This window comes from Coccinella septempunctata, chromosome 4 (genome assembly GCF_907165205.1).
Source record: "Coccinella septempunctata chromosome 4, icCocSept1.1, whole genome shotgun sequence".
Taxonomy (NCBI): domain Eukaryota; kingdom Metazoa; phylum Arthropoda; class Insecta; order Coleoptera; family Coccinellidae; genus Coccinella; species Coccinella septempunctata.
Window position 1 is genome coordinate 25,695,188 of NC_058192.1, and position 25,351 is coordinate 25,720,538.

Sequence of the window (25,351 nt, forward strand, 5' to 3'; positions counted from 1 at the left end):
AATGATTCGAAATGATATTAATATCGACAAGTGGTATGCATCTGAATTTATCCCTATTATTTTATTCATTGCCTCATCCCCGTTTAGGCGTGATCATTCTTCATTATGAAAAAATAATGTAAGCTCATTAGTGGATTCTACGTAAAAAAGTGCCTGTAGAAGGTTCAAGTTTCAGATTAGTAACTTCAAAGACAAAAAAGTTATGAGAATTTTACGAAATTGTCAAACTCAAAAACGAAGTATCGTAGCAGGCTGCGATTTTCACCACTCTTTGTTTCTCCGAAAATGAGCTCGAGAATGTGTCATCCGTTTTCTTCTAGCTGCTATAGTTCTCGAGATCCTCTCAGTAGACAACGAATTTTGCCCACTCTGTATATATCCTAAGAAAGTAATGATTGTATGAAAATGAATCTTATAAAATTTTCATCGAATGAGAATGAGTAGATAGCTTTCCCATCATATTGTTCCAAATTCAAGAAATAACACTTAATCAGCACTTCAATTTGAACCGCTTATTGAAAGGGTACCTAGTATTTTCTTATCTCACTATATACTCAGAATAATTATAAAATGACAACAGATGAAGGCAGTTACACTTAAGAGCGAAAACTCAGATTTTGTGTACTTCTTTAATTATGTATTTTCAATCGAATTTTATTATTATTGAATCAGGGTTGGGGTACTCACCAGCACAAGTTATTTTTTTCCAAGTTAGCAAAGAGTAATAACTCTTTGTTGTTAGTTTGCCAGCGAAACATCTGTCAAGCTCACTGAGTCTGAAATTATCTGAGATTTTTGGTTCCTGAATTATCACAAGTTTTCACAAAATCTTCTGAGGTTTAATCCTCAAGTAAGTAATGGAATTTTGAAGATTTGATGTGTTTGAATATAATGACTATAACGAGGTCAATTTAATGGAGATATCGACATTAGCATTCATATAAAGGGGGTCCCATCAGGACCAATGGGAATAAATTTGGATATATGGTCAGAACCTTAAAATAAGACGAAGGGTTTGTTATGAGTCATGCCTCATGCCTGAATGATTATGGATTTATTCAATTTTTTCAAAGTGGGACAGAGAAAAACAAATGAATTTTTACATTAGTATTTTCGAAATACAGACGCACCTAGAACCCAATTTTTTACTCCTGCCCCATAGCTACAGAGCTATGGGGGTATGGTGCGTATTTGAAAAATACCTGCCAAAATTCATATCTTCATCAGTGTCCCACTCTGGAAAAATTTAATAAATCCATAATCAAGCAGTCATCTTTCAAACAACTTAACACTTCGACAAAGCGTTTCTAGACATGCCTTCATAGAAATTTTGTTGTTGAAAACCTCTGTTTGTGGTCTGAATCTCGTGTTTTTCTCATGGCTAGTTGTATGTTGCTTGTTCATGTGTCGACTATCTGCTTTGGTTATTCTTGTTCCTGACAACAAAACTAAAAATGTCGTTCGTCACAAGGTAATCAACGAGCAGACTGCAAATTATTTAAAAAACGGAAGTTTGAGCAACAATGGGCGCTCAAATACAGCAATTGACTTGCTGACGCTTATAGCGAATTCCACTGACTGGTTTGCAATGAGTGCATATCTTGATGTCACAATCATTCCAAAACAACCAAAGCTATAGCTTTACCATCAGTTTTACTAATGGAATTCGCTATTAATCACATCAATATATCTATTGTAAAATTGCTTATTTTTTTTATCTATTGTAAATTAACTTCATTGTTGAAACAACATTGCATATCTTTGAGGCGGAACGAAGTTCGACTGGTCCGCTAGTAGTATACACATGATATATGAATAATTCTCGCTCATTTGAATCGAATTTCTAAATATAGATATGATATCCTTGATTACGGCATTTATCCACCAGCAATATTAAATTTGAAGGTGACTAGGAGCTTCTGGGTAAGACTCATGACAAAATGAATTAAGGAAAAAATATATTTCTCAACCATGAATATCTATAATTTCAGTTTTTCTTATTTAATGAAAGTCACATATCTAATTCGTCTTCTATTATAATAATTCAACAATGTCTGTTTAATTAAATCTAACAAACTGACTAAATACATTTGATTTATACATTTGAATAACAATAATCTTGGTCCATTATTTTTATTTGGCAACAAATATTAAGTTTGTTTATGCAAAAAAATTATACTAAATGAGATTAACCTCCAACTTTTTTTACTTCTCAATTAGGCTAATTTTTTTCTATCTTTCCATTAATCATTGAATATCAACTATTCAAATGATTTCTTGTTCTCAATGTTTTCAAAATGATGTCCATTGATAACAAACTAGAAACAACACCACTTGTTTCTATACTATTCCAAATTGTTGCCATAACAACATAAAATACAGTGACAATAGCAAGGAAACTCCTTAAAAAGTTGTATGGTATAGCAAAATTGGAAGGAACATCTGTAAAAATTGTTACAAGAAATAAAAAAAAAGGAAAAAGACTACACAGCCAATAAAATCTTTTACGAGATTTCAAGTTACACAGTTCCTTATTTAGAATATCCCTGCTCTGTTCAAGGACAGAAATCTTATCGATAGTATTATCTATAAGATCATTTGCCATATCTCCATTGATATGAAATACTGATGCAACTGCTTCATGATCAGAATAACTGAAATGTTTATCAGGTACCCTTTTTTCAAGAGGCATTTCATAACGGTTAAGGTGAACTTTAAATCTAGATCCAGGGTGAAACAGAATATAATCAATACGTTTTCCACATGTCTCCATTCTCCTCAGTTTCAATGGGGTGTAAGAGTTCCATTTTGATTCATTTGTTGTTGACTTCATATCATCATGATTTCCAGCAGCCAAAAAGGAGTCGGTTAGACTTGGAATTGTACAAAGCAATCTACACAAAAGAAAAAAACATTACGGATACTTGTGGAAAAGCTCGGAGATATCAGTTGGTTAATGATTACCAACTCTTTTGTATTCTGACGTCTTCATAATAATATATACAGGGTGTGCCAGTAAAAAGGAGCCACGCCTCACATTAATTGATGCCAGACTTGAATTATTCTTTGTCGTTAGTTTTTTCAACGAGTTGGCTCCTGTGATAGATTTTAGATGTCCCTATAGAAAAAATCAATAGGCGTCAGATCTGATGACCGGACAGGCCATTCTAGAGGTATTCTACGTACCAATCTAAAGCTGGGGAAGATTTTCACTCAGAAAACTCCGAACTGGTGCTGCTGACGGGGAGGAGCTCTTCAGATTCAAGTACGTAATTATCATTTTGAAGTATTTCCACAAATCGAGGTTATATCGAATAGAGATTCACCATTCAGTTTTTCCGAGATAATTAAAATAAAACTTTATGATTGCCCAAGATTTTAGACCAAACATTTTGTTTCTACTGGTGAAGAGTATATTTTCCTCTTATTAAACGATGACCAAGAACAAAGACAAAGACCTAACTCTATCTATAACCTTTGATCAAGAAGGTGTAATTAGAGCTCGGAAATACTCGGGTCGCTCGGTTGTTGACACCATCTACACTAGCGTGCACAATGACATCGGGCGCGAATTGGCGTAGCTTACATAAAATTGATACCGTCCAATAAACAATAAATTTAAATAATTTCATTCTTCTCCACTAACTTTTCCAACTTGTGGAAGTACCTACAGCAGTTCTTTTAAATTATTCATGAGATTTTTTCGCACAAAAGTTGAAGGTATTCAATTATATCTTACTAAGTTTACCCATTTCTTATGCTACGTCACTGCTAACGATATATTCTGTCAATTCAGCTTGACGTTAGCCTCCATCTACGTCATCACTGATCCAACGAATTGCTGAATTGCGTCTATTTTCTGTATCTTCTTAATGAGGATTAAGGCGGAAACACATTATTAAAACGCGACGCGACCCGATGAAACGTGATGCGTGTTGAGTCGAATCAAATGTATTGTTTTTATAGACCAGAATCATATTATGAATACCCGACGCGACGCCACGCGCGTACAATTCACCCGTTGCAGACGCGTCAGCTCGCGTCGCGTGTTAATAATGTGTTTCCGCTTTTAGCATCGGTCTATATTGACAGTTGTGACTATTTCGTGTCATTCAAAGAGAACGTCCACCCGAAAAGTAATTTTTGCATAGGAGTGATCATTATTCAGGCGGTCTGACATTTTTTCACAAAATTCTAGACGCCAGTCCGCATTATCATCATTGAACCACAGCCGTCTATAGAGGGCTCTGTGATTGAACTCTTGCACGAGCTTTATTTTATAAGTGGTACTTGTACTTGTGGATAGTTCTGGATACTTATGATCTGCTGACTCGAGAATCCTCTGGGAATTCTCTCTCATTCTTACGGAATGAGGCATCTTGGCCCAAAATAACAACTTCAGTAGCTTCATCATTAACGACCCTTTCTCCGTTTTCGATTGAGAACAGTGCCAGCCTCCTCAAGTTCTTTTATATCCAACGAAATGTACCTCAAATTTATGAATCGAGTTTTTGTTCATGTATGGAAGCATTCAAACATTCGATTCCAATGAATTCTTAGTATTGAACAAAATAAAATCAGACGATCAGAAGAGAATATCTGTTTTCTTGGCAAACAACTGACGAAGACCTTCAAAATGATATGTCATCACTCGATCTCTGTTCCTGATCAAAATTCATGGGTTGTAGCGCTCACTGGTATTGAGCTGCGTTTTTAAGGCCTTCAAGGACATCGAAAAATGTCCCCTTAACACAATATTGACTGCTCAGATATTAGGCTATTTCTTTCTAATAAATAAATGTGTTCAAGCGTGAATTGGGTTGCCTGACTCCGGTTTGTCCGGCGTTTGTTGACCCAGTCGCCTCCGACGTTATGCGGAAGAAAGAGAAACTTTGTCGTCTGTCAATCACGATAATAATCGTAATCGTATCGTCGATGTGCGCTCCAGAAGTTTACGAAAAACTAAAGCAATCGTCTGATTCCTCTGTAATATTTCCGCATTTATAGCACCATTGTCTTCTTTATTGAAATCATCTATTTATTAGTTAAATCAGAGTGATCTTGAGCAACTTTGAGTGCCTTGTGTCGTCTATCAGCGAGGTGAGAACCACGAAGCCGGTACAGAAGGAAGGTTAGTCCCTGTTTTCCTTCCCTTTGGAACCCCTTTTCTGCTACCAGACCAGTGGAGATTCATCTAAATTCCGTCTTAAGCCCGTTGGGGTAGGTAGCAGCATTTTCACCTGTTCAGTTGCTCAATATCGATAAATCATCTGAAATTGATCGCAAACTCATTTGCGAACAATTAAAATGTATTACAATTAATTTCGGTAATCATTATAACATTGTACAAAGAACAGTCTTTATACATCTTTTTATTTGAGAAATATGGCTGTTTTTCATTGGGCTTGGGCACTCTGTAAGTGCAAGTGGTTTCTGGCATTAGCTCGTCCAATAATAATGCAATTCAAATTAAAAGGCAACCAAATAGGTACCACAAAAATTCTCATGAAGGGCGAGGAATTAACAGAATACAAGATCACTGTAATACATTCTTGGGACTAGATAAAAATTTCCCAAATTAAAGGTTCTTTCGCAAATTCTCCATAATCGACATGGGAAAAAAATGCCCAACCAATTTCATAAAGCACCTGGAGCTACTGTATTCCCAACAAAGCGTTAAATTATTTTATAAACGAATGGCGGAATGGCTAAAGGTGAAGACAAATATGTCAATTATTTGAAGAGTTATCGAGCTTAATAAACCAAAAATATATTCATATAACTCACTTGTAGGCCAAATCACCAGGCTCTGTGTTCAAGTCTCCAGCAAGAACCACCAGATCAGCACCTCCCATTGTGAACTGAATGAATTGAGCAGTGTCATAAGCTTGAATAACACGATGAGCTTTGTATTCATCATTATCTCGATCGTATTCAGCATGTAACTGTAAACAGAAAATACAGCAAGAAGGAATATTAACCCATTTAAACAAGTGAAAGTAGAATAGAAAAAAATTTCTTACATGATGAAGTTGTGTTTGTTCGCGTTTTTATTTTTGCATGATTGAGGAACTCCACTCCACAATTCACATGAATGAATATTGGAATGTTCAACATTTGTAACAATACACAAATCACCAATTATTAGTTCTAGTGTTAATATGAAGCGAGATGAGATATTTTATTAAAATGAATTCATGAGGATTCTACTAAGCTTTCTGTCTTGAAATATAGGCGTTAAGATAACTTTTGGTTACAGCTTTTGGTACCAACGCAAACCATAAAAACAAATATATTCTGCACCCGGTAATAGTTGAAATATTTTTCAATAATTTTTGGGGTGTAATCTTGATATGGTAAAAGGGGTCGTAGGAACCGTTTCATTGAAACAGAAGATTATATAGCAATGAAGGTGCAATAGGAAATCGGTAGAAATCGGTAATAATCGGATCACTGGTATCGCCACACGTCACACTGTTGCGCATGAGCGTAAAATTGGGCTATGCAGTGCAATAACTTTGAAGAATTGATTTCTTATCTACTAACTCGACAAACACGTGAAAGTACCTACAGCACTTCCTAGGACTTATTCATTAGATAAACAACGTTTTCGCACAAAAGTTCAAGGTATTTCAAATTATCTTTAGTATATTTTACTATGCTACACTACGCTACTGCTACTGCGAGTTCGTCCAATGGGCTTTGTACTAATTTGCACCTCCCTTGCTTTATCTTCTTGTCATTAAACTTGGCGAATTCAATCTTCGTTTAATGGAACGGTACGCATACGGTAACAAACGATCAGTTTACTGCCATATTTATCAGTCTGTTGTTTCATTCACCTTCTTTTTTAAATTAATGACAGTAGAAGTAGATGAAACTCCGTTTTTTGATTTTGACTAGTTTGAAAAGACATACAAATGTAATGAATGGTAATAAAACTGAAACAAATTGTACTGAGCAGTGAGCTTCCAATTTTGGCAGTGTGATTTGGCTGGTGTAGCTCAAGGGGAAGTAATACCTCAAAGACGGCATTCACTAGTTCCTGATTTACGCTTTCAATTTCTTACTTTGAGTCTTGATTTTTTTTTTAAATTGAAGTTAAAGGACATCTTGATGTCACCCCGTCTCTTTTTTCTTTCCAATTTAGTTGTTTTTTTTATGAGAAAAAAAAACTTGAACTTTAGTGTCAATAAAACAAAACTTGTTTTCACAATCATTTTTCGACGGTTTTTCAACATATTTCGATAAAAATAACGACGGGGTGACATCGGCGATTCAATTGTTTATATATTGCAAAGATTTTCATAGCAATATATGCCAAAATTACGGTGAAATTCAGGAATAACTGAAAATTCTTCAATATTCCTAATATTATCTCTCACGTGGTAATTTCTACTTTTCAACTGACTCAGTACATAATTCAGGCTATTGCTCAAAGATGTGACACATTTTCGTATTTGGGGTAGCATCCGTAAACCAAACAATGTCGATCGTCTTGATCTCGAATCGTATGTACTACTTCCCCTTAAGGCACTCCGAAGCTCTAGACCTAGACAATTGTTCGGATCTGGGGTAACCTTCGGCCACAGCTAAGGTTGAAAAATTATTTGACATAAAAAATATGACTTATTTCCGAAATAAGACTATTATTAAGCCTGTTTGCAATAGCCGAGAATTCTCTAGAAAATTTACTCGAGATTTCATGCGCCTGTACTGTAACATACGCACTTTCTAGTTTCGGTAGAATTTTCTGTTCAGTTGCATACAAAATAATCTCTGCCGTTTTCTAACCAAAATTTGGTAGAGAATTCTCGGCTGTTACAAACGGGCTTTACAGAAAAATGGGAATTTTTTCAAATTTTAATTTTATCAACATGACATTATAATGAATATCAAAACAAGAAGTAATTACATTTGTATTGTAATTTAATTCAATATCTGGACTGAGGGGCCGAAGGTGACTTTTTGGCCAAAGGAACCCTTATACAAAGAAGTAAAATATATTTGCACTACAGAAATGTTTCATTTTATAGAAGCGATCGGTTAGCCATGGAATAGTTTTCTGGTTTTTGTTACTAGAACGGAGTAAGTTTGGCACCCATGAAAAGTCGTTAATGTCAAAACGACGTTGCCACAAAATATTTACTGAAGAGACATTCAATATTTGTTGTTACCGCAGCTAAAATTCCGAGAAAAGAGAAGACATAGTATCAGGTGTGCTATTTAGAATTGAGATCCGCTCTTTCTAATATAGTAACGCTTTAACCCTAATATTTTGAAATCATCAATCATAGGATAGTTTAACTAAAGATTTGTCGAAATCAGCTGACCGTTCGTTGCCATGGGACACCCAAGCTTTTCCCTGCATGTTGTTTCGGTCTAGTTTAAGTTGTGTTTTGTACATGTTTTTGGAAAATATTTTGTTCCCGACGTTAGATCTCCTAATGGGTTCGTTTAATCGAGTTTTTTCCTTGAAATTCCGAACAGCGGGTATTTTAAAAAACTTTACATCGTCCTTTTCACCTCCACTTTCACACTTGACACACAACAAAAAGCAGGCATTTTCTCATTAACTGCGTAATGTATAAAAATAAAAAACTTATTCACACACCGGTTCAATAAAATGCTTTGTGTGTCCCACGGCAACGAACGGTCAGCTGATTTTGATAATTCGCTAGAGTACCCTATTGTGTCGTATGCAAAAAGAAGATTATTGGCTTTTACTATAAAACTATCTTTGTCAGTTACTTATAAAATGTATAAGTTCATTTCAATAAACTGAAAAAAAAAAGCATTTACTACTTATTTATGCATATGGCCCATATAAGACGTTATCGAACATTCAATGTGAGTAAATTTATATTGAGTCTGAGTCTGAACTACTTATATTTCAGCTGAATGTTTCTACAATCAGGAAGACAGTGAATGAAGAGGATGACAAAAAATTTCCTTCTATTGAGACACTCAGAAAGAATGGTGGCAGTCGAGGACTTTATTTTCAGAAAAGACCTGCAACGACATAATTGAAATTATAATTTGAAAAATTTAACACTTCATTTTTGAGATACCCATTCCCCACCACTTCATCAGATGAATTTCATCTTTGGGTTGATTTTGTTAAATAAATTCTTGATAAGAACCAACTGATCGCGTGAAGTCATCAAAATAAATAAATAAATATATTTAAAAACTTATTTCTCGTCTTTTCTATGCAATTAACTTGATAAAGAATACCTTTGACCAGTTTATATAAATGTTAATTATGTTCATCACATATTTTCGAATTAATTTATTTTCCAATTTAAATTTGTGAGAATTGTGAGAAATACGTAATTACTAAAAATTTTATATAGAGCGGACAACATAGAGCTGATTTCTTCTTCTGCTGATTTAAAATCAAAAAATGTTTCGACATAACCTCATATTTTCGTATTACAGTATGAAATAAGTCAAATTTCCATAGCCAGCAGAGTGCTTTTATGAAAGTGAATAGACTATAGTTCACATGGGAAGTCCAGTGGTGAGGTATATGCATCGAGTAACGTTCATCTCAGAACACTCGGACTGTTTTCACACCTTTCTTAATTCTTTTTATTTCAAACCATCGGATTTCTATTTATTTCGATCGATAAAATATTTTCTGAGGCCCGGTTAAAGAGTTCAGGTTCAAGTCGAGTTAAAATTGAACCCAGCTCTTTAAGAGATCCGTACAATTTCAAGGTTGAGCTGGGAGCCAGATTTTTGATGGTTTACTCATATATTCACGTATACCATAAATTATTGAAATTCTTACTATTACTGAGTGTACAGCTAAAATATATAAGATAGAGAAGATATAACCTACATGAGCCGTGTATACGTTGACTAAATATTCATCTAATTGCAATTTACAAAGACCAACTCCTTTTCCACCAAACCAATCACCATGGTGTATTTTATGTATGTAACCATTCACAGCCCACTGATGGAAATAAACATCTACTATTGGGTACTTCGAAAATATACAAATGCCAGAACCCATTGAGCCACTGAAATATCGAAAAGTATTCCTCATTGAGTGCATAATATATTGAATATGTTATTCTTCTGATATGAAGCATCCAGGAATATGAATAGCAGCAAATATTGCCTAGACCATGTAAACAAGATCTAGTAAGGTTCTTTATACAACTGGATCTCATACAAATATCGGCGTAGAAAAAAGAAAAGCCAACACTTTCCCCAAGTCGTTCTGGCAATAGATTTATTTGTTCTTTTCATGCTCTAATAAAACTAATTCAATAAAACCAAATGACTCTTCTTATTTAAACTGTTCTTATTTTATTAAAACCTGAAAAAAACAAATTGCTGAGAAGTCGATAAGGAAGCGGATGTTTTTCTTGTTTATATACATAGGAAGTCCAAATTACCCCTGGCCAAATCTCACAGTGATTCTATAGCCAAAGTATGGCAAATTAAAAATCTGCAACGAAGGACGAACGATGCCTTAGGGACAACGAGTTACCTACCGTAGAATTGATTCTAGGAGATGCGCATCTGCTCGAAAAGAAGGCCACCAAGCACGTCCTGCGAACTTAATGATAGGGAGTATATAGAGTCGGCACAATTCCGATCTACTGAACTAGGACATGGCCGATAAATGCAGCCAACTAGTAAGGAAAAAAAAGAGTTCGTGAAATTTTCAGCAAGAGGTTATATATCCCCACCCAACCGTGGTGAAGCAAGTCAATATGGAAATTTTCAGCTATATGAACTGACATAGATGCAAACGCCTCGATAGTAGAGGCATATCAAGATATGTCCCGTTTGGAGTGAAAAATTCTGAACCATACTCTCTAGGAACCTTTTTGTTGCAAATTGCTTGTAGAATCAAACAGTTAAATTTGACCAAAGATAACTTGCACACCATGTATATTTTTGTACAGGATTATACCTAGTCTCAAATAAAAAGTGCGTTGACCAAAGATGCAGCAAAAATGCGAGAAGCGATTCCTTAAAAATATGGGACCTGGGGTATCAAAAATGTGAACTTTTCTCATCTTTTTGTTGAGCAAGAATCTCCCCATATCGCAGAAACTGCATATTCGAGCCCATATTTCACAAAATGTTTTCTTCATCTTTAGTAAACACCCTGAATAAAGCTTGAGGGTAGGTGGATTCAGATATAAGATATGGTGATGTATCTGAAGTTTATTGTATCATATTTTGACATATTGTAAATACTACAATAAAGAATACAAAGTGTTTAAACTAACGCAACGTTTCAGAGGAATAGCCGTCAAATTCTGTTAAAATAGGTACCCTATCTCAATATTATATTATTAATCAATATCAAGCAATAATGGCAAATACTCAGGAAAATAGTTAGCATGCCTTTGCACTCGAGTATTGCAATGCAACTTCAGAGTATTCAATCAATACGCCGCTACTTGATGGTCACCATAATCAAAGAGATATGAACTAAATGACATAGTATTCGCTAAAAACAAAAGCATCTTTATATTCATGGAGGTCTACGTTAGTGTAGCTGAATAATTCAAATAAACGAGATGTAATCACTTAAACATGTCACCCTTTATAACTGATCAAAAGAAAGATTTTTTCAAAGTATCTTGAGCCTGTCATTTTTTCTTTAAAGTTTGGACATGTTTAGATTAGTATTTTATTTCACCAACTTCAATGCCTAGTCCCCCATCAACAAATAAAAATGGTAGGAATTATAAATAAGACATTAATATCATGAAGATTTTTTTAAAGAGCAACAATTATTCCTTGCGCCCACTTTATCAACTCTAAATCCATAACGGATTCATGTCAAGTTATCTATGACCGGGTTCTATTCTGTTTCACCTATGAACAAAAGTTTTGCTGAGAAAATTGCGAAATTACGCGCTAGCGAACTAACACCAAAACATTCTTGGATCGGCTCCACGAAGAAACATATTAGCTTGAAGGATTATTGACATTGAAACAGGTCTTGCAAGTACAAAGTACAGATGCAGCTTAATATCTGGCTACAAAATATCACATATAATTTCTGTAGTTTCAATGATAGAAATAAAATATATGAATTCAACTTAGAAAAGTATCAAACTGAAGAAATAGGTACTCGTATTTAGCGCAAAATCAGCATTAAAATTTTGTTGCCCATTTATTTCTTGTTATTCGAATACCTTCCTGTGTTTGTTTATTCTTATATCAAATGTGCTTAATAACAAGAATTAAGTTATTTGAATAACTATAAAAGTTGTTGGTCATGGACACAATTTAATCAATAATTTCGGAATTCTCTATGTAGCAAATAGAAGAATCTAATAAATTCATCAGATACATTAGATTAAGAAATGAAATTAATCCAGATGAATAGCACCGGCTGATATTAAATCAACAAATGTTTCATTCTTAATCAAACTAACAAACCATCATCACTGAAAGTATTAACATGAATCCCATCTCGCGGAGAAAGAGAAGGTGCTGACCATGGTTTCGGTCTCATTTGACCTTGTCAGAGCAATATAACTGATACCTGGATAAAAATGGAATAGATTGATGGCCCCTTCATTTGATGTCATTATAGGTATGATAAAGGCATACACCCTAACGACATCTGACAGGAAACAAGGACCAACTCAATTCATTTTTCTAACTCTGAGAGTGAAGATTAACGCCAAAAGTCGAAAAAGAGGAGTTCCTCTCACCATAGGAGTTGTGGGTGTTGTGTTTCCTAGGTGTGTCATCTTTAAGTCTTCAAGGTGGCTGCAGAATAATAGAATGTGTTCAACCGTTTCATCACTGGTCCTGCACCAGCGGCACAGGGAACAGTTAGTCAGTCCGATTCTATATAAGTGTTTATTAAACAAATGGCCCAGTCATTGCTCCAGTCACTAGACTCAGTTTTTTCCTCCCAATTGCTAAGAGAATTTTGACCACAGGCACAGAGGATGGTCTCTCAATGAGAAGCCTTGACTGCCTGAGACCACCTGGCATACTGCATTCAGAGGAAAATTTCCTATCTAGCCATCTATTGAAAAAATTCTTGGCAGATGTACGACAGATAGGCAGCGCCGGTCCCGGACCAACAAAAGCTCACTGAACAGTTCTTTATTGCGCCATTGTCCCTGTTCCCAAACTCTAAGAGTTGTTTTCATAGCCACCTCTGTAACTACAAGGTGTAAAGGAGGTAAACCCAGCAGAAACTCCATAGCTTTCTTGACAAGATGGGAATTCTGTTAATACTTTGGGTGATGGTAGTTTGCTACTTCAATTAAGACTTTTGATTTAACATCAGGAAATGTTATGCATCTGCATTAATTTCATTTCTTAATCCAATATTTCACCTTTTGTACTACGAAAAATGAAGTGATAGAAAATTAGGTAATTTTATCTCATTTCCTTATAATAAACTATCACAAAGTAACTCACTACTCCATCTACCATTAATACCTATGCCTTATGCAGTAACTAGTCAACTTATTATCAAGATATTGGAAAATTAATCAGAAAAACTCTACACATACCTAAAAAAGTAATGTCCATATGGCAGTGTCTTAGAAATTTTGGACTGGATTTGTGAAAATTGTTTATAAGTCCACACTTCTTGTAGACAAACACAATCATAATCTTTTTCTACTAAAAAATTTCCAATAGCTTCGAATCTTTCTTGTAAATTTTTAGCAATGAATGGGATTCCCCTAAAAATAACAGAAATCACAATAAATTTCACTAATTTATTGAACGTATATACTTACCAGCAATTCAGCGTAAATATTTTGAAATCCAGTTCCATCTTATCAATGAAAATTTTTATAAGTACAAGGGGCCTGGAGTTTAATACCTCAATGTATTTTCTGTCCTATTTTACATTTACTTTATTTATTCATTTTATAGGTATCAGACATTCCTTTCCACATTCCTCATTCCACGTACAACGTACAAGGCATCCAGGCAACCAGTACGTCAGCTATTTCGTGTTATGTCAGAATCAGCTGACTTTGACAGCTGACTCTGACCATAAAGTAAGTCAAGGGTGTGTTCTGTGACTCTGACTGTGGTATGGAGAAATGTCTCTAGTCAGAGTCTCTGCTCTGGTTGGTTGGTGTTTTCTGTCATTTTCTGTGTTAAGTATTCTGTGATCTGTGGTGACAGCTGCCTGATCTGACAAGATTGCTCTGAACAAGTTGGTTATCTCTTATCTGTCATTATCTGACTCATTTGATTTGATTGAGGTCATTCGTCATTATAAAACTAATACGAAGATTTTTGTTACCTGGTCTTATAACGCCGTTTTATTGTATATCTTTTTTGCTTTTGTTGAAATAAGAAGTAGAGACAACTAGTGATGAGTCTACAGTGGACATTGATCGCCGGATTTCTCTATGCAGAAATAGTAGTAGTTCTTTTTTTGGTTTTGCCGATAGCGAGTCCAAAAAAATGGAATTCCCTCTTCAAATCAAGATTTCTCCAAGGTCTCAAACGTCAAGCTGGTATTTATTTTGTGGTACTTCTCGCAATTTTAGTCTTATTCTGTTTGGACGCTATAAGAGAAATGAGAAAATACTCAAATCCCCAAGGAGACAGGGATGGACACGCACATTTGGACTTGGAAATGCAAGAAAGTATGAGACTATTTAGGGCACAAAGAAACTTCTATATTTCTGGATTCGCCCTATTTTTATCACTTGTTATCCGAAGATTGGTAATGTTGATTTCTTCTCAAGCTGCACTTTTGGCACAATCGGAAGCTTCTATGAAACAAGCTCAAAGTGCTTCAGCAGCAGCTAAAAGTTACCTTAAGCAACAAGGTGATATTAAGGAAAACTTGAGCAATGAAGCCCATGATAAAGAAATTAATGAAATGAGAGCAGAAATTTCAGCTTTGAAGGAAAAATTGAAACTTGCGGAAAAGGATAAATCTGCTGTTAAAACCCAAGCAGATAACTTGGCAAAGGAATATGACCGTTTGGCTGAAGAACATAGTAAGCTTCAGAAGAAAATCACCATCAGTTCTGAGGATAAGAAAAGTGAATAATTTTAATGGTATTTCTTTTTTTACATATTATTGTTATTAGATTAGCTAATTTATTAATGTGTTGTTCTACCATTTGAACATAGATTGTTGTGCCTTGGAATATAGCTATGGATGTAACTTGGTTTGGATTTTTGTTGCAATAAAATTTTTAAATTAAATATTTTTTATTGGAAAAGAAAAAAGGAACTCTAGTACATACAATTTAATACAGATTCTACATGCATAATAAAAAAGTGGATTATGTTAATTAAAGAGGAAGAATATTTTGGAATGTTAATCAGAAAAATTCTTTTTTTTTCTTTATAATCCCACAACATTGGCAATTCAGACAAGCTTCTTGATTTACCAAATGAGTCTACCACGCAGTCTGATACTCATATGGAGCCAGAATTATAATTATGTATGTGTGTTGTGCCACTGAGGAAACTTATGTATTTCAAAATATATCTTGTTTGTTTTAAGAACTTTTTTATTCACTTATTCATTATGATAAATAGGAATACATATAGGATTACCCCAGAAACAGTACCCACTTAAATGATAGGTATGAGTTATATCGTGCAAAAAACAACAACCCCACAACCCAAAAATAATTCCAAACCACATGTTCAAAAAACTGACAATAATATGAGCACTCTAAATTCACTTAAAGATATTAAAGTGTATACTATATATAATAGTAAATCTAAAAAAACAATAAATTCAATTCCCAGTATGGATCATCTACAGTTTTTTTTAAAGATTTGAGTAGTTTGTGATGCTGACATTTCCACTCCCTTAACTCTGGAGAAAGCAAAATGCAGAAACCGATTGGCAAACCCTTACATGGGAGACATCAGAACGAGGTCAACCATGGTCCATGATTACATCGACATATATGCGTCGAATCTGGTTGACGTCTGGTAAGTGTTACTCAAAACAGAGCGATTCATCGTTGCCATCCAAGATCAAGTAATTCCAACAAAGAATTAAATGAAATATATCGCCAAGTTTACCTCGATAGCTGTCGTTATGGCTGTGCGAAACATGAAATCATCCAGCACATCACCAGTTGAACCTTTGAGTATTCATGTGAATACTCACTCGGTGTTTACTTACGTGTTCGCCAGCCAGAACCTAAGACTCACTCTTAACGTATATGTATTGGACCTCAGCCAGGTTAGGGGATTAAATATACGGCACTGACTTACAGCAGTTCACCTCTAGGTGCGTTCTGCACCTCCTGAGTATCCACGCCAGCGGGGTATCGTACTAGCAGCAGAGGTGAACGTTGGAAAGTAAGGAAGGGTCACCACCCCAAAGTGTGCTCGGTACCCCCTGAGTATCCACGCCTGCGGGGTATCCTATTAACAGTAGGGGTGGAGCTCAAACTGTGGTTCAGGACGGGTAGAAATGGGGGCTGAAGTTCCAACAATATAAAAAAAAACAGAGTGTCGTCTTACCGATGGTTTCTGGACGGGCACTTGCACTCAGAAAAGAAAATAATCAGATGAAAGTAACGAAAAATTCTATCCGGAATATCCAAAAAAAAGGGGGAAACTCAACGTAAATTATTTTCCAAGAATAAAACGGTGCGGAATGTCGCAATCCTGAATTGGAAACTGAAAATATTCCTCTCAAAATTAATTCGAAATGAAATGTACTTGAAATGAAACAAAACAGATTATTCTAAAATAAGGGTGCATTTTTGCCAGAATAATACATCCTCATCACAACACATCGGAAATATTCCGAAATACAGAATCTGTAAGAACAAATGAGAAGACAATGGAAGTTAAAAGGTAACAATAAAGAATCAAGACCATCCCTATTGTCGTTTCATCATTGATACCGAAGAAACTAACAGATAATTTGAGGAAACTTCAGTTGGACGAAAATATCTGAAGATTTAATAACGATTTCACCTTCGTTCATTGTTCTCTTCAGTAAATGTCAGTGGCGACTCGTCGGGGTAGGCAATGATAGGCGTCGCCTACCCTAACCACAAAAGTCTCCAGTGCATCTACTAACAAAAATTATTTAAATTTCCTTACATTAGGCCTCTTTTATTTGTTTAAATTATTCATAAATACGCTATCGACGAATTGTTTATTAGAACGCGCGATTGGGGTATCCCATTAGGTTGTGTTCTAGTATGATCTCAGGTTTGGAGGTTACCCTCCATAATCTCAAGTTATATCAATCTTGAGGTTATCTATCCCAGAGCCTGGAATTTTACCACTACACGTCAAGGCAATGAATCAGTAAATAAATGGTAGGTACTTTGGTATAAATATTACGAAAATTCAATGCCGAACATAGGGAATGCCATGCATGAGGAAGGAGAGCACTGTAGAAATGCAATCGCCCAGTGAGTGAATCATTTTATTACAGGACATAAATTATCGAATGTTCGTATGGACCGCTCGTCGAGAGCGGTCTGATTAAGATCAGTTGTTACCACAGTATAGAATAGACACTGGTGTCTATCTATACTGTCATTGCAAGTACAATGATACTGTGTTGCTACTACACTTGGTCGCTAGAGTGGGTACTGCTTTACTGATAAGAAAAGCGAAACTCAGTTAAGAATAAAATGAATTTGGGCAAATCAATATGAATATCAAACAATTTATCACCTGTAATGACTCGCACTGAGCGATTGCATTTCTGCAGTCCTCTTCTTTCTCATGGCATTCATTATGTTCGGCGTTAAATTTGCGTAACCTGTATAATGAAATCAAATTCAAATTATGCCGACATAATATCTAAATCCAAAATGTATTAGTGTACGGGCTTCACCGTCTTCAAATACCTGTGGCTTCATGCACTGGCGCACTCTACCTTTTGATTGGTGCTAGAGAGCTGTCAGGGGAGTTAAATTGAGCTGCACGGTTGCTTCACGTCCAAAACCAATGAGAGTTGACGCACCAGTCCAGTCCAAACTGTCAAAATAATGCATAATAAATAATTAGACGTAGAGTGGTGAACTGTACAGAGCAACCGCAATTCCATTTTAGGGTAGCGAAAATCCATTTGCGCTTGCTCTGTGCAGTTCACAACCGTTGTGAACCACTCTACGAACAAGCCCATTATTTCAATTGTACTCTGTCGTTAATCATTTCGACCAATCGTTCATCATTTCGGATTGATTGCGTGTCTTGGCAATGATACATTTTTTAAGTATTACATACTACAATTAATAACCAGAGTTCAAAAATATTTGTAGTCAAATCTTTGAGTATTAAGTTAATACTCAATGGTCAAATAGACCATGGATATTGGGTGTAAACAAAAAAAAACGAAAGAATATAATATGAAATTTATTCAATCATTCACAAATACGAATAAACATCCCAATTATATTAATATCTAATTCCAGCTCATTCTAAAGTTGTATCAAACTAATATCGAATCTATTCCAATTGAAAAAATACAATCAGTTGAAAAAAATGATATTTCAATCATTTTTTTTTTAAATTCGAGTTCAAATCATACTTTTTTTCTCTGAATAAATTGGAATAATTATTGCTTAGTATACAATAGCATCTGAGGACTTGGTAGTAGGAAAAAAGTTTGATGTTGTAGGATTAAACTCGATCATGATCTGTTCAAGCTGTGAACAATTTTTTTTTTCAATAAAACTAATGTTTATACAATCATTAAAAAAATTACATGTAATATCACCGTTGAGCACAATATTTACAGTTTATTCAAATTCTCATGTAATTCAATTCTTGATAAATGTTTAAATAATGATGAAGAACCAAAACCATAGGAAATAATTTAGGTAATGGAACTGGAACAAAAGTTTATGAAAGTAAAATAAATTAAATCATATTTTTGCAATAAATAGATTCTGCTGTACAAATAATTCTGATCAATCAAAATAAATTCAAAATTTTTCATATCATTCAAATACAATGACAATTCATGGTAATCTTTGAATGGTAACTGATAACCTAACTGATGCAATTTCATTGTTCATAGAAAATTAAAAGAGATCTTTTTTGATTTATTTAGTGGAAAGTAGATTCAATAACTTTGATATGCCACTCAGTGTATATCGTCGAATTATCCTAATTTGGAGCAAAAAGAAGAAACTTATCCCAATCTTTTCCAAACGAGTTTGAGTTATAGAAAATACAAAAGCGGAAAAATTCCTTATATAAATGTATGAAAAATTAAATGATATATCAGAGTATGATCACAATTAATCAATAAAATAAAAACCCTAAAAGATAATTTTCAAAACTTCAGTGACTTCGCAAACAAAGCTGCCATTGCCTGGGTTTTATCTCCATTGAATCTTCTCAGTTCAAGTATAGTTTGCTCTCTAGAAAATCCTAATTTTATGATCTCCTGGACTGTTTCTTCTGTAAATCTATCATCTTCGGATATTTGAGAGACATTTGGTGTTGTACTTGTTATCATTGGTTGTGAACTAGAACTTGAGCTAGCAGCTGTTTGAGCTGAAATTATAATAGTTTGAATTCAGTCGTACATTGTATGAATGACAATCAGAGGGTGATTGAAAGTTAACTATTTATTTAGATTTTTGCTTTGGGAGAACTAGTGGCAATATTGGGCTGAAATTTTGTACCAAGACTGTTCGACACTTGTCTATTTAACTGAAAATATTTTTATAGAATAGCGACTTCCGTTTATATAGGAAACAGAACCAATATATTAAAATAATTTTCGCAGGAATTTGGACAAATTTTTATTCATTATCCTTTTAATACATCGCCAACGTTTCGAATCGGTTGTGATTCTTTCTCAAGGCTGGAATGTCAAAATAAAACCAGAAACAGATAAAAAGGACCTAGAGACGATCTGCCACTCACCTCGTATTTCATCGGATTGAATATCGTCAATTTTATTAAAATAATTGTCTAAGTATCTCGTATCAATTTTCATTCAATCTTCAAGTGGTACACGTGTTGTTAAAACGACATGGGTAAACAGAATCGCCTCCCGGTATGTTCCACAAATCACAATGAGCAACATGGAGATGACATTCAACTCTCCCATAAAACATTATATATGTTCGTCACAATATCACATCTCGGGTAAAAAACAATAAGGTAAAAACAACAATGGTAATAAACAACTTAACAAACTAAATCAAAACATTTTGTTTTTGGTGGATGCACCTTAGATATATTCAAATGACTTTCACTATAAAACACCAAAATGAACAAACAACACAAATATCGAGGCTCCGAAAGCTCTCAGTTATATCCATCATTAAGAACCACCATTTTGAGTCACTGAAACCCCAGCATTGCCCAATATAAGACTATTATACACCAAACTGATATGTTGGACGTCTTCCCTATAGTTTACTGTGTTGTTGGACCTTATGTGAACCATTTCACTAATTAGCCGTCTACTGTAGATAGGTTCGTAATCCAGAACTGTGACCTCCGAGAAGCGAGAGCCGTTCCCTGTGTTATGTGAGATTTTTCTGCATCATTTTTATGTTGTCTTATCCTCTCCTGTAGTAGTTGCTTTGTCTGGCCTATGTAGCATTTTGTGCAGTTATTGCATTCTATTTTATAAACAATTTCTGATTGCTGTAAAATTGGTGTTCTTTATTTTAGTTTTGTGTAAAATTTCATCTTATTATTGAGAACATTATAGAATGCTGCAGCACCATTGTATTCGCGGAAAATTTTTTCAATCTTATATGATAATGTAGGATAAAATACTAGTTTGAAATATTTTTTAGTTGTTATATGTTGTGATGTTAATGTGCATTGTGATGTGCTCACCGTCTCTACGTCTGTGTCGATGTTCGATTTGATAGTACGTTTAGCTCTATTGTAGATGTTCATACAGGTTTTTATGTAGTATGTTGGATAGTTGTTCTGTTTCAGGATTTCAGTCTCTTTATTCAAATTATTTATTCTATATTCCTCATCGCTCAGAGAAATCGCTCTATTTATCAAATTTCCTGCTATATTCCTCTTTTGCGAGAAGCTGTGATTGGAATGGAAATTTACGCATCTACCTGTGTTGATCGGCTTCATGTACCAATTTGTTCTCAATCTATTTTTCTCTCTGATGATTAATATGTCTAAAAATGGAATACTCTGGTTCTTTTCTCTTTCTAGGGCAAACCTTATTTTTTGGTGGAATGAGTTGAAAACGTTCAGAGTCTCTTCAAATTTTTCTTTAGGTATCGATAGTAGTGTATCATCAACATAGAGTTTTATTAGAAAGATATGGAAATTCAACTTTGATATCACATATGCAAACAAAGCGAGCATAACTAATTTCGCAAATGTCGAGCTTGCCGGGGAACCCATTGCTGTACCCTCTATTTGATCATAGAAAACACCCTCAAAAACGAAGTACCCTCCTTCAAAACATAAATCTACAAGATGAACAAATTTTTTCTGTCTCAAATTCGTGAAATTTTTAATATAGTGCCATTGATCTTTGATTGTTTTGATGACCAATTCTTTCGGAATGTTTGTAAACAAAGAAATTACATCTATTGACACTAATTCATAACCATCCGGTACTACTGTTGATTTCAGTTCTTCAACCAACATGAATGAGTTTTTAACATCGAACACTGAGGTTGATAGAACATCGATGAGTATTTCGTGTAGGAATTTTGCAATTTTGTAGCTGGGAGATTTTATGCTACTAACTACAGGTCTTAATTTTACTTCTCTTTTATGGGTTTTCCTAAGGAAGTATATTTTCGGTGCTACACTATTATACCACGTAATAATGTATAAAGACGAATATGTTACAGAGGCTAAAAAAATGCTGAATGATGAAGCAACATACAAGGCATTACCATCTGACCCAACCAAAAGAATTCAGAACAAAATTAATAATTAATAATTACTTAAAACTACTTAAGAAAGACTCAATCATAACAGAATCACAGTACAAGATGCTAATATCGTATAATAGTGTAGCACCGAAAACATACTTCCTTAGGAAAACCCATAAAAGAGAAGTAAAATTAAGACCTGTAGTTAGTAGCATAAAATCTCCCAGCTACAAAATTGCAAAATTCCTACACGAAATACTAAGTGATGTTCTATCAACCTCAGTGTTCGATGTTGAAAACTCAATCATGTTGGTTGAAGAACTGAAATCAACAGTAGTACCGGATGGTTATGTATTAGTGTCACTAGATGTACTACAAACATTCCGAAAGAATTAGTCATCAAAACAATCAAAGATCAATGGCACTATATTAAAAATTTCACGAATTTGAGACAGAAAGAATTTGTTCATCTTGTAGATTTATGTTTTGAAGGAGGGTACTTCGTTTTTGAGGGTGTTTTCTATGATCAAATAGAGGGTACAGCAATGGGTTCCCCGGCAAGCTCGGCATTTGCCAAATTAGTTATGCTCGCTTTGTTTGCATATGTGATATCAAAGTTGAATTTCCATATCTTTCTAATAAAACTCTATGTTGATGATACTCTACTATCGATACCTAAAGAAAAATTTGAAGAGACTCTGAACGTTTTCAACTCATTCCACCAAAAAATAAGGTTTGCCCTAGAAAGAGAAAAGAACCAGAGTATTCCATTTTTAGACATATTAATCATCAGAGAGAAAAATAGATTGAGAACAAATTGGTACATGAAGCCGATCAACACAGGTAGATGCGTAAATTTCCATTCCAATCACAGCTTCTCGCAAAAGAGGAATATAGCAGGAAATTTGATAAATAGAGCGATTTCTCTGAGCGATGAGGAATATAGAATAAATAATTTGAATAAAGAGACTGAAATCCTGAAACAGAACAACTATCCAACATACTACATAAAAACCTGTATGAACATCTACAATAGAGCTAAACGTACTATCAAATCGAACATCGACACAGACGTAGAGACGGTGAGCACATCACAATGCACATTAACATCACAACATATAACAACTAAAAAATATTTCAAACTAGTATTTTATCCTACATTATCATATAAGATTGAAAAAATTTTCCGCGAATACAATGGTGCTGCAGCATTCTATAATGTTCTCAATAATAAGATGAAATTTTACACAAAACTAAAATAAAGAACACCAATTTTACAGCAATCAGAAATTGTTTATAAAATAGAATGCAATAACTGCACAAAATGCTACATAGGCCAGACAAAGCAACTACTACAGGAGAGGATAAGACAACATAAAAATGATGCAGAAAAATCTCACATAACACAGGGAACGGCTCTCGCTTCTCGTAGGTCACAGTTCTGGATTACGAACCTATCTACAGTAGACGGCTAATTAGTGAAATGGTTCACATAAGGTCCAACAACACAGTAAACTATAGGGAAGACGTCCAACATATCAGTTTGGTGTATAATAGTCTTATATTGGGCAATGCTGGGGTTTCAGTGACTCAAAATGGTGGTTCTTAATGATAGATATAACTGAGAGCTTTCGGAGCCTCGATATTTGTGTTGTTTGTTCATTTTGGTGTTTTATAGTGAAAGTCATTTGAATATATCTAAGGTGCATCCACCAAAAACAAAATGTTTTGATTTAGTTTGTTAAGTTGTTTATTACCATTGTTGTTTTTACCTTATCGTTTTTTACCCGAGATGTGATATTGTGACGAACATATATAATGTTTTATGGGAGAGTTGAATGTCATCTCCATGTTGCTCATTGTGATTTGTGGAACATACCGGGAGGCGATTCTGTTTACCCATGTCGTTTTAACAACACGTGTACCACTTGAAGATTGAATGAAAATTGATACGAGATACTTAGACAATTATTTTAATAAAATTGACGATATTCAATCCGATGAAATACGAGGTGAGTGGCAGATCGTCTCTAGGTCCTTTCATCTGTTTCTGGTTTTATTTTGACCTTCCAGCCTTGAGAAAGAATCACAACCGATTCGAAACTTTGGCGATGTATTAAAAGGATAATGAATAAAAATTTGTCCAAATTCCTGCGAAAATTATTTTAATGTTTATAATATGGACGTCACCAATAATCGAGAACCAATATACCTACTTATTTCAAATGGAACCCAGAATCAAGTTCAACAATGTATGGCGCTTCTAATGAATTGTGGATGTTTCACGCAGAAACTACTGGATGAATTTCAATGACATACGTACATCAGAGTAGCACATAGGCTACAATTCATGATTTCATAGAATACAAAATAAAGATGGAGGAAAATGATCGAGTACAATCAGTGGCGTAGCTTGCCTTAGAGGGGCCCTGTATCAAAATGTGTTGAGGGGCCCTAAGGAAGGGTGAAGTGAAGATAAAAGTGGCAAAAGATGTTCGATTAGTATCGAAATGATTATAGGTACTTAAAATTAAAAGTTCTAACTCATACTTGTGCTGGGAGCAAAAAAATATACAAACAAATAGCATACAAACAATATAAAATAATATACAAACAACATAAAACGATAAACAAACAATACAAAAAATTAAAGGATACACTTTTCTAACATTTATTTCACCAAATCTATTTATCAAATCAGCCATAGCTGATGACGATTTCAGTTTTTTAAGTTGTTCCCCCTCTATTGACAATAACGACATGTCTGAAAGCCGTTTCTGTCCTATAGAAGTCCTCAGATAATTTTTTATGAGTTTTAATTTTGAAAAACTTCTTTCAGTGGTTGCAGTTGTAACCGGTAGGGTCAAAAATAAAAGGCATACAGTAATAACGTAATAACGGATGCGAGGCTATTGAATTTTATCATTTTTATCAGGACTAATTCTAAAAAAGTTCTTTGATGGCACGAATTTTCTGAATTTCAGATTTTAAGTATTCGTATCTATCTGAATGATCAATTCGGTGTAATGAATGTTTATCTTAGCAGTTATTCTCAAAAATGCTATTGTAAAACCTGTAAGAGGTTTTGGATAACATTTTTAGGAATTTTTTGCTTACAGACATTCGGGGGTCCCTAAAGTCTGGGGGCCCCGTATCACTGATACCGCTTATACCGCGGTAGCTACGCCTCTGAGTACAATTTTGTAGATCTCAGAAAGTCCTATAAAATAGTCTGCGCTGGCCTTTCGGGTATTACCCACGATAACCAAATTTAACTTTTAATTCAATCCAAAATACCATTAAATGTTTCATTTGAAGAGGTTCATAATTCAGGAACTAAAGGTCGGATATTCCACTATAGTGAAGAATTTATTACAGTAGGGTTGTTTCCGTGTGGAATTCGATATGCGATAAAGAAATGACGAAAAATATCGATTTTTTTTAATAGAAAAGTCGTAGTTGATTTCGGGTTTTTATAGCCGACGCTGAATAAACTATAAGAGATAGAGAGAAATGATCAGATACAATTTTGTAGAGCTCGGAAT

At 34.6% G+C, this 25,351-nt stretch overlaps 3 protein-coding genes and 1 long non-coding RNA gene across 5 annotated transcripts in view; 2 read left to right on the forward strand and 2 right to left on the reverse strand.

Moving 5' to 3' along the window:
• Nucleotides 1-1,945: 1,945 nt before the first annotated feature.
• On the reverse strand, nt 1,946-13,977 carry LOC123312525 (putative neutral sphingomyelinase). The gene is made up of 5 exons (XM_044896985.1): nt 13,752-13,977; nt 13,521-13,694; nt 9,848-10,031; nt 5,788-5,945; nt 1,946-2,894 (listed from the first exon to the last, which is right to left on the reverse strand). The coding sequence occupies exons 1-5, from the start codon at nt 13,787-13,789 to the stop codon at nt 2,258-2,260; spliced, it is 1,191 nt and encodes a 396-aa protein (XP_044752920.1). The 5' UTR covers nt 13,790-13,977; the 3' UTR covers nt 1,946-2,257.
• A 197-nt stretch (nt 13,978-14,174) lies between these two features.
• LOC123312527 (B-cell receptor-associated protein 31) lies at nt 14,175-15,189 on the forward strand. Its single transcript, XM_044896989.1, has one exon. The coding sequence runs from the start codon at nt 14,342-14,344 to the stop codon at nt 15,029-15,031; it is 690 nt and encodes a 229-aa protein (XP_044752924.1). The 5' UTR covers nt 14,175-14,341; the 3' UTR covers nt 15,032-15,189.
• Nucleotides 15,190-18,320: 3,131 nt separating this feature from the next.
• Nucleotides 18,321-25,351, reverse strand: part of LOC123312229 (protein DDI1 homolog 2) — a 32,624-nt gene continuing 25,593 nt past the window's right edge. For both annotated transcript variants that reach the window (XM_044896555.1, XM_044896557.1), the window contains exon 6: nt 18,321-19,482. In XM_044896555.1, coding sequence (XP_044752490.1) covers nt 19,259-19,482 — 224 coding nt within the window. In that variant the 3' untranslated portion in view covers nt 18,321-19,258. The remainder of the gene's footprint in view (nt 19,483-25,351) is intronic.
• LOC123312232 lies at nt 23,618-23,961 on the forward strand. The gene is made up of 2 exons (XR_006537590.1): nt 23,618-23,818; nt 23,880-23,961. It is a non-coding gene; the product is annotated as an uncharacterized LOC123312232 (long non-coding RNA).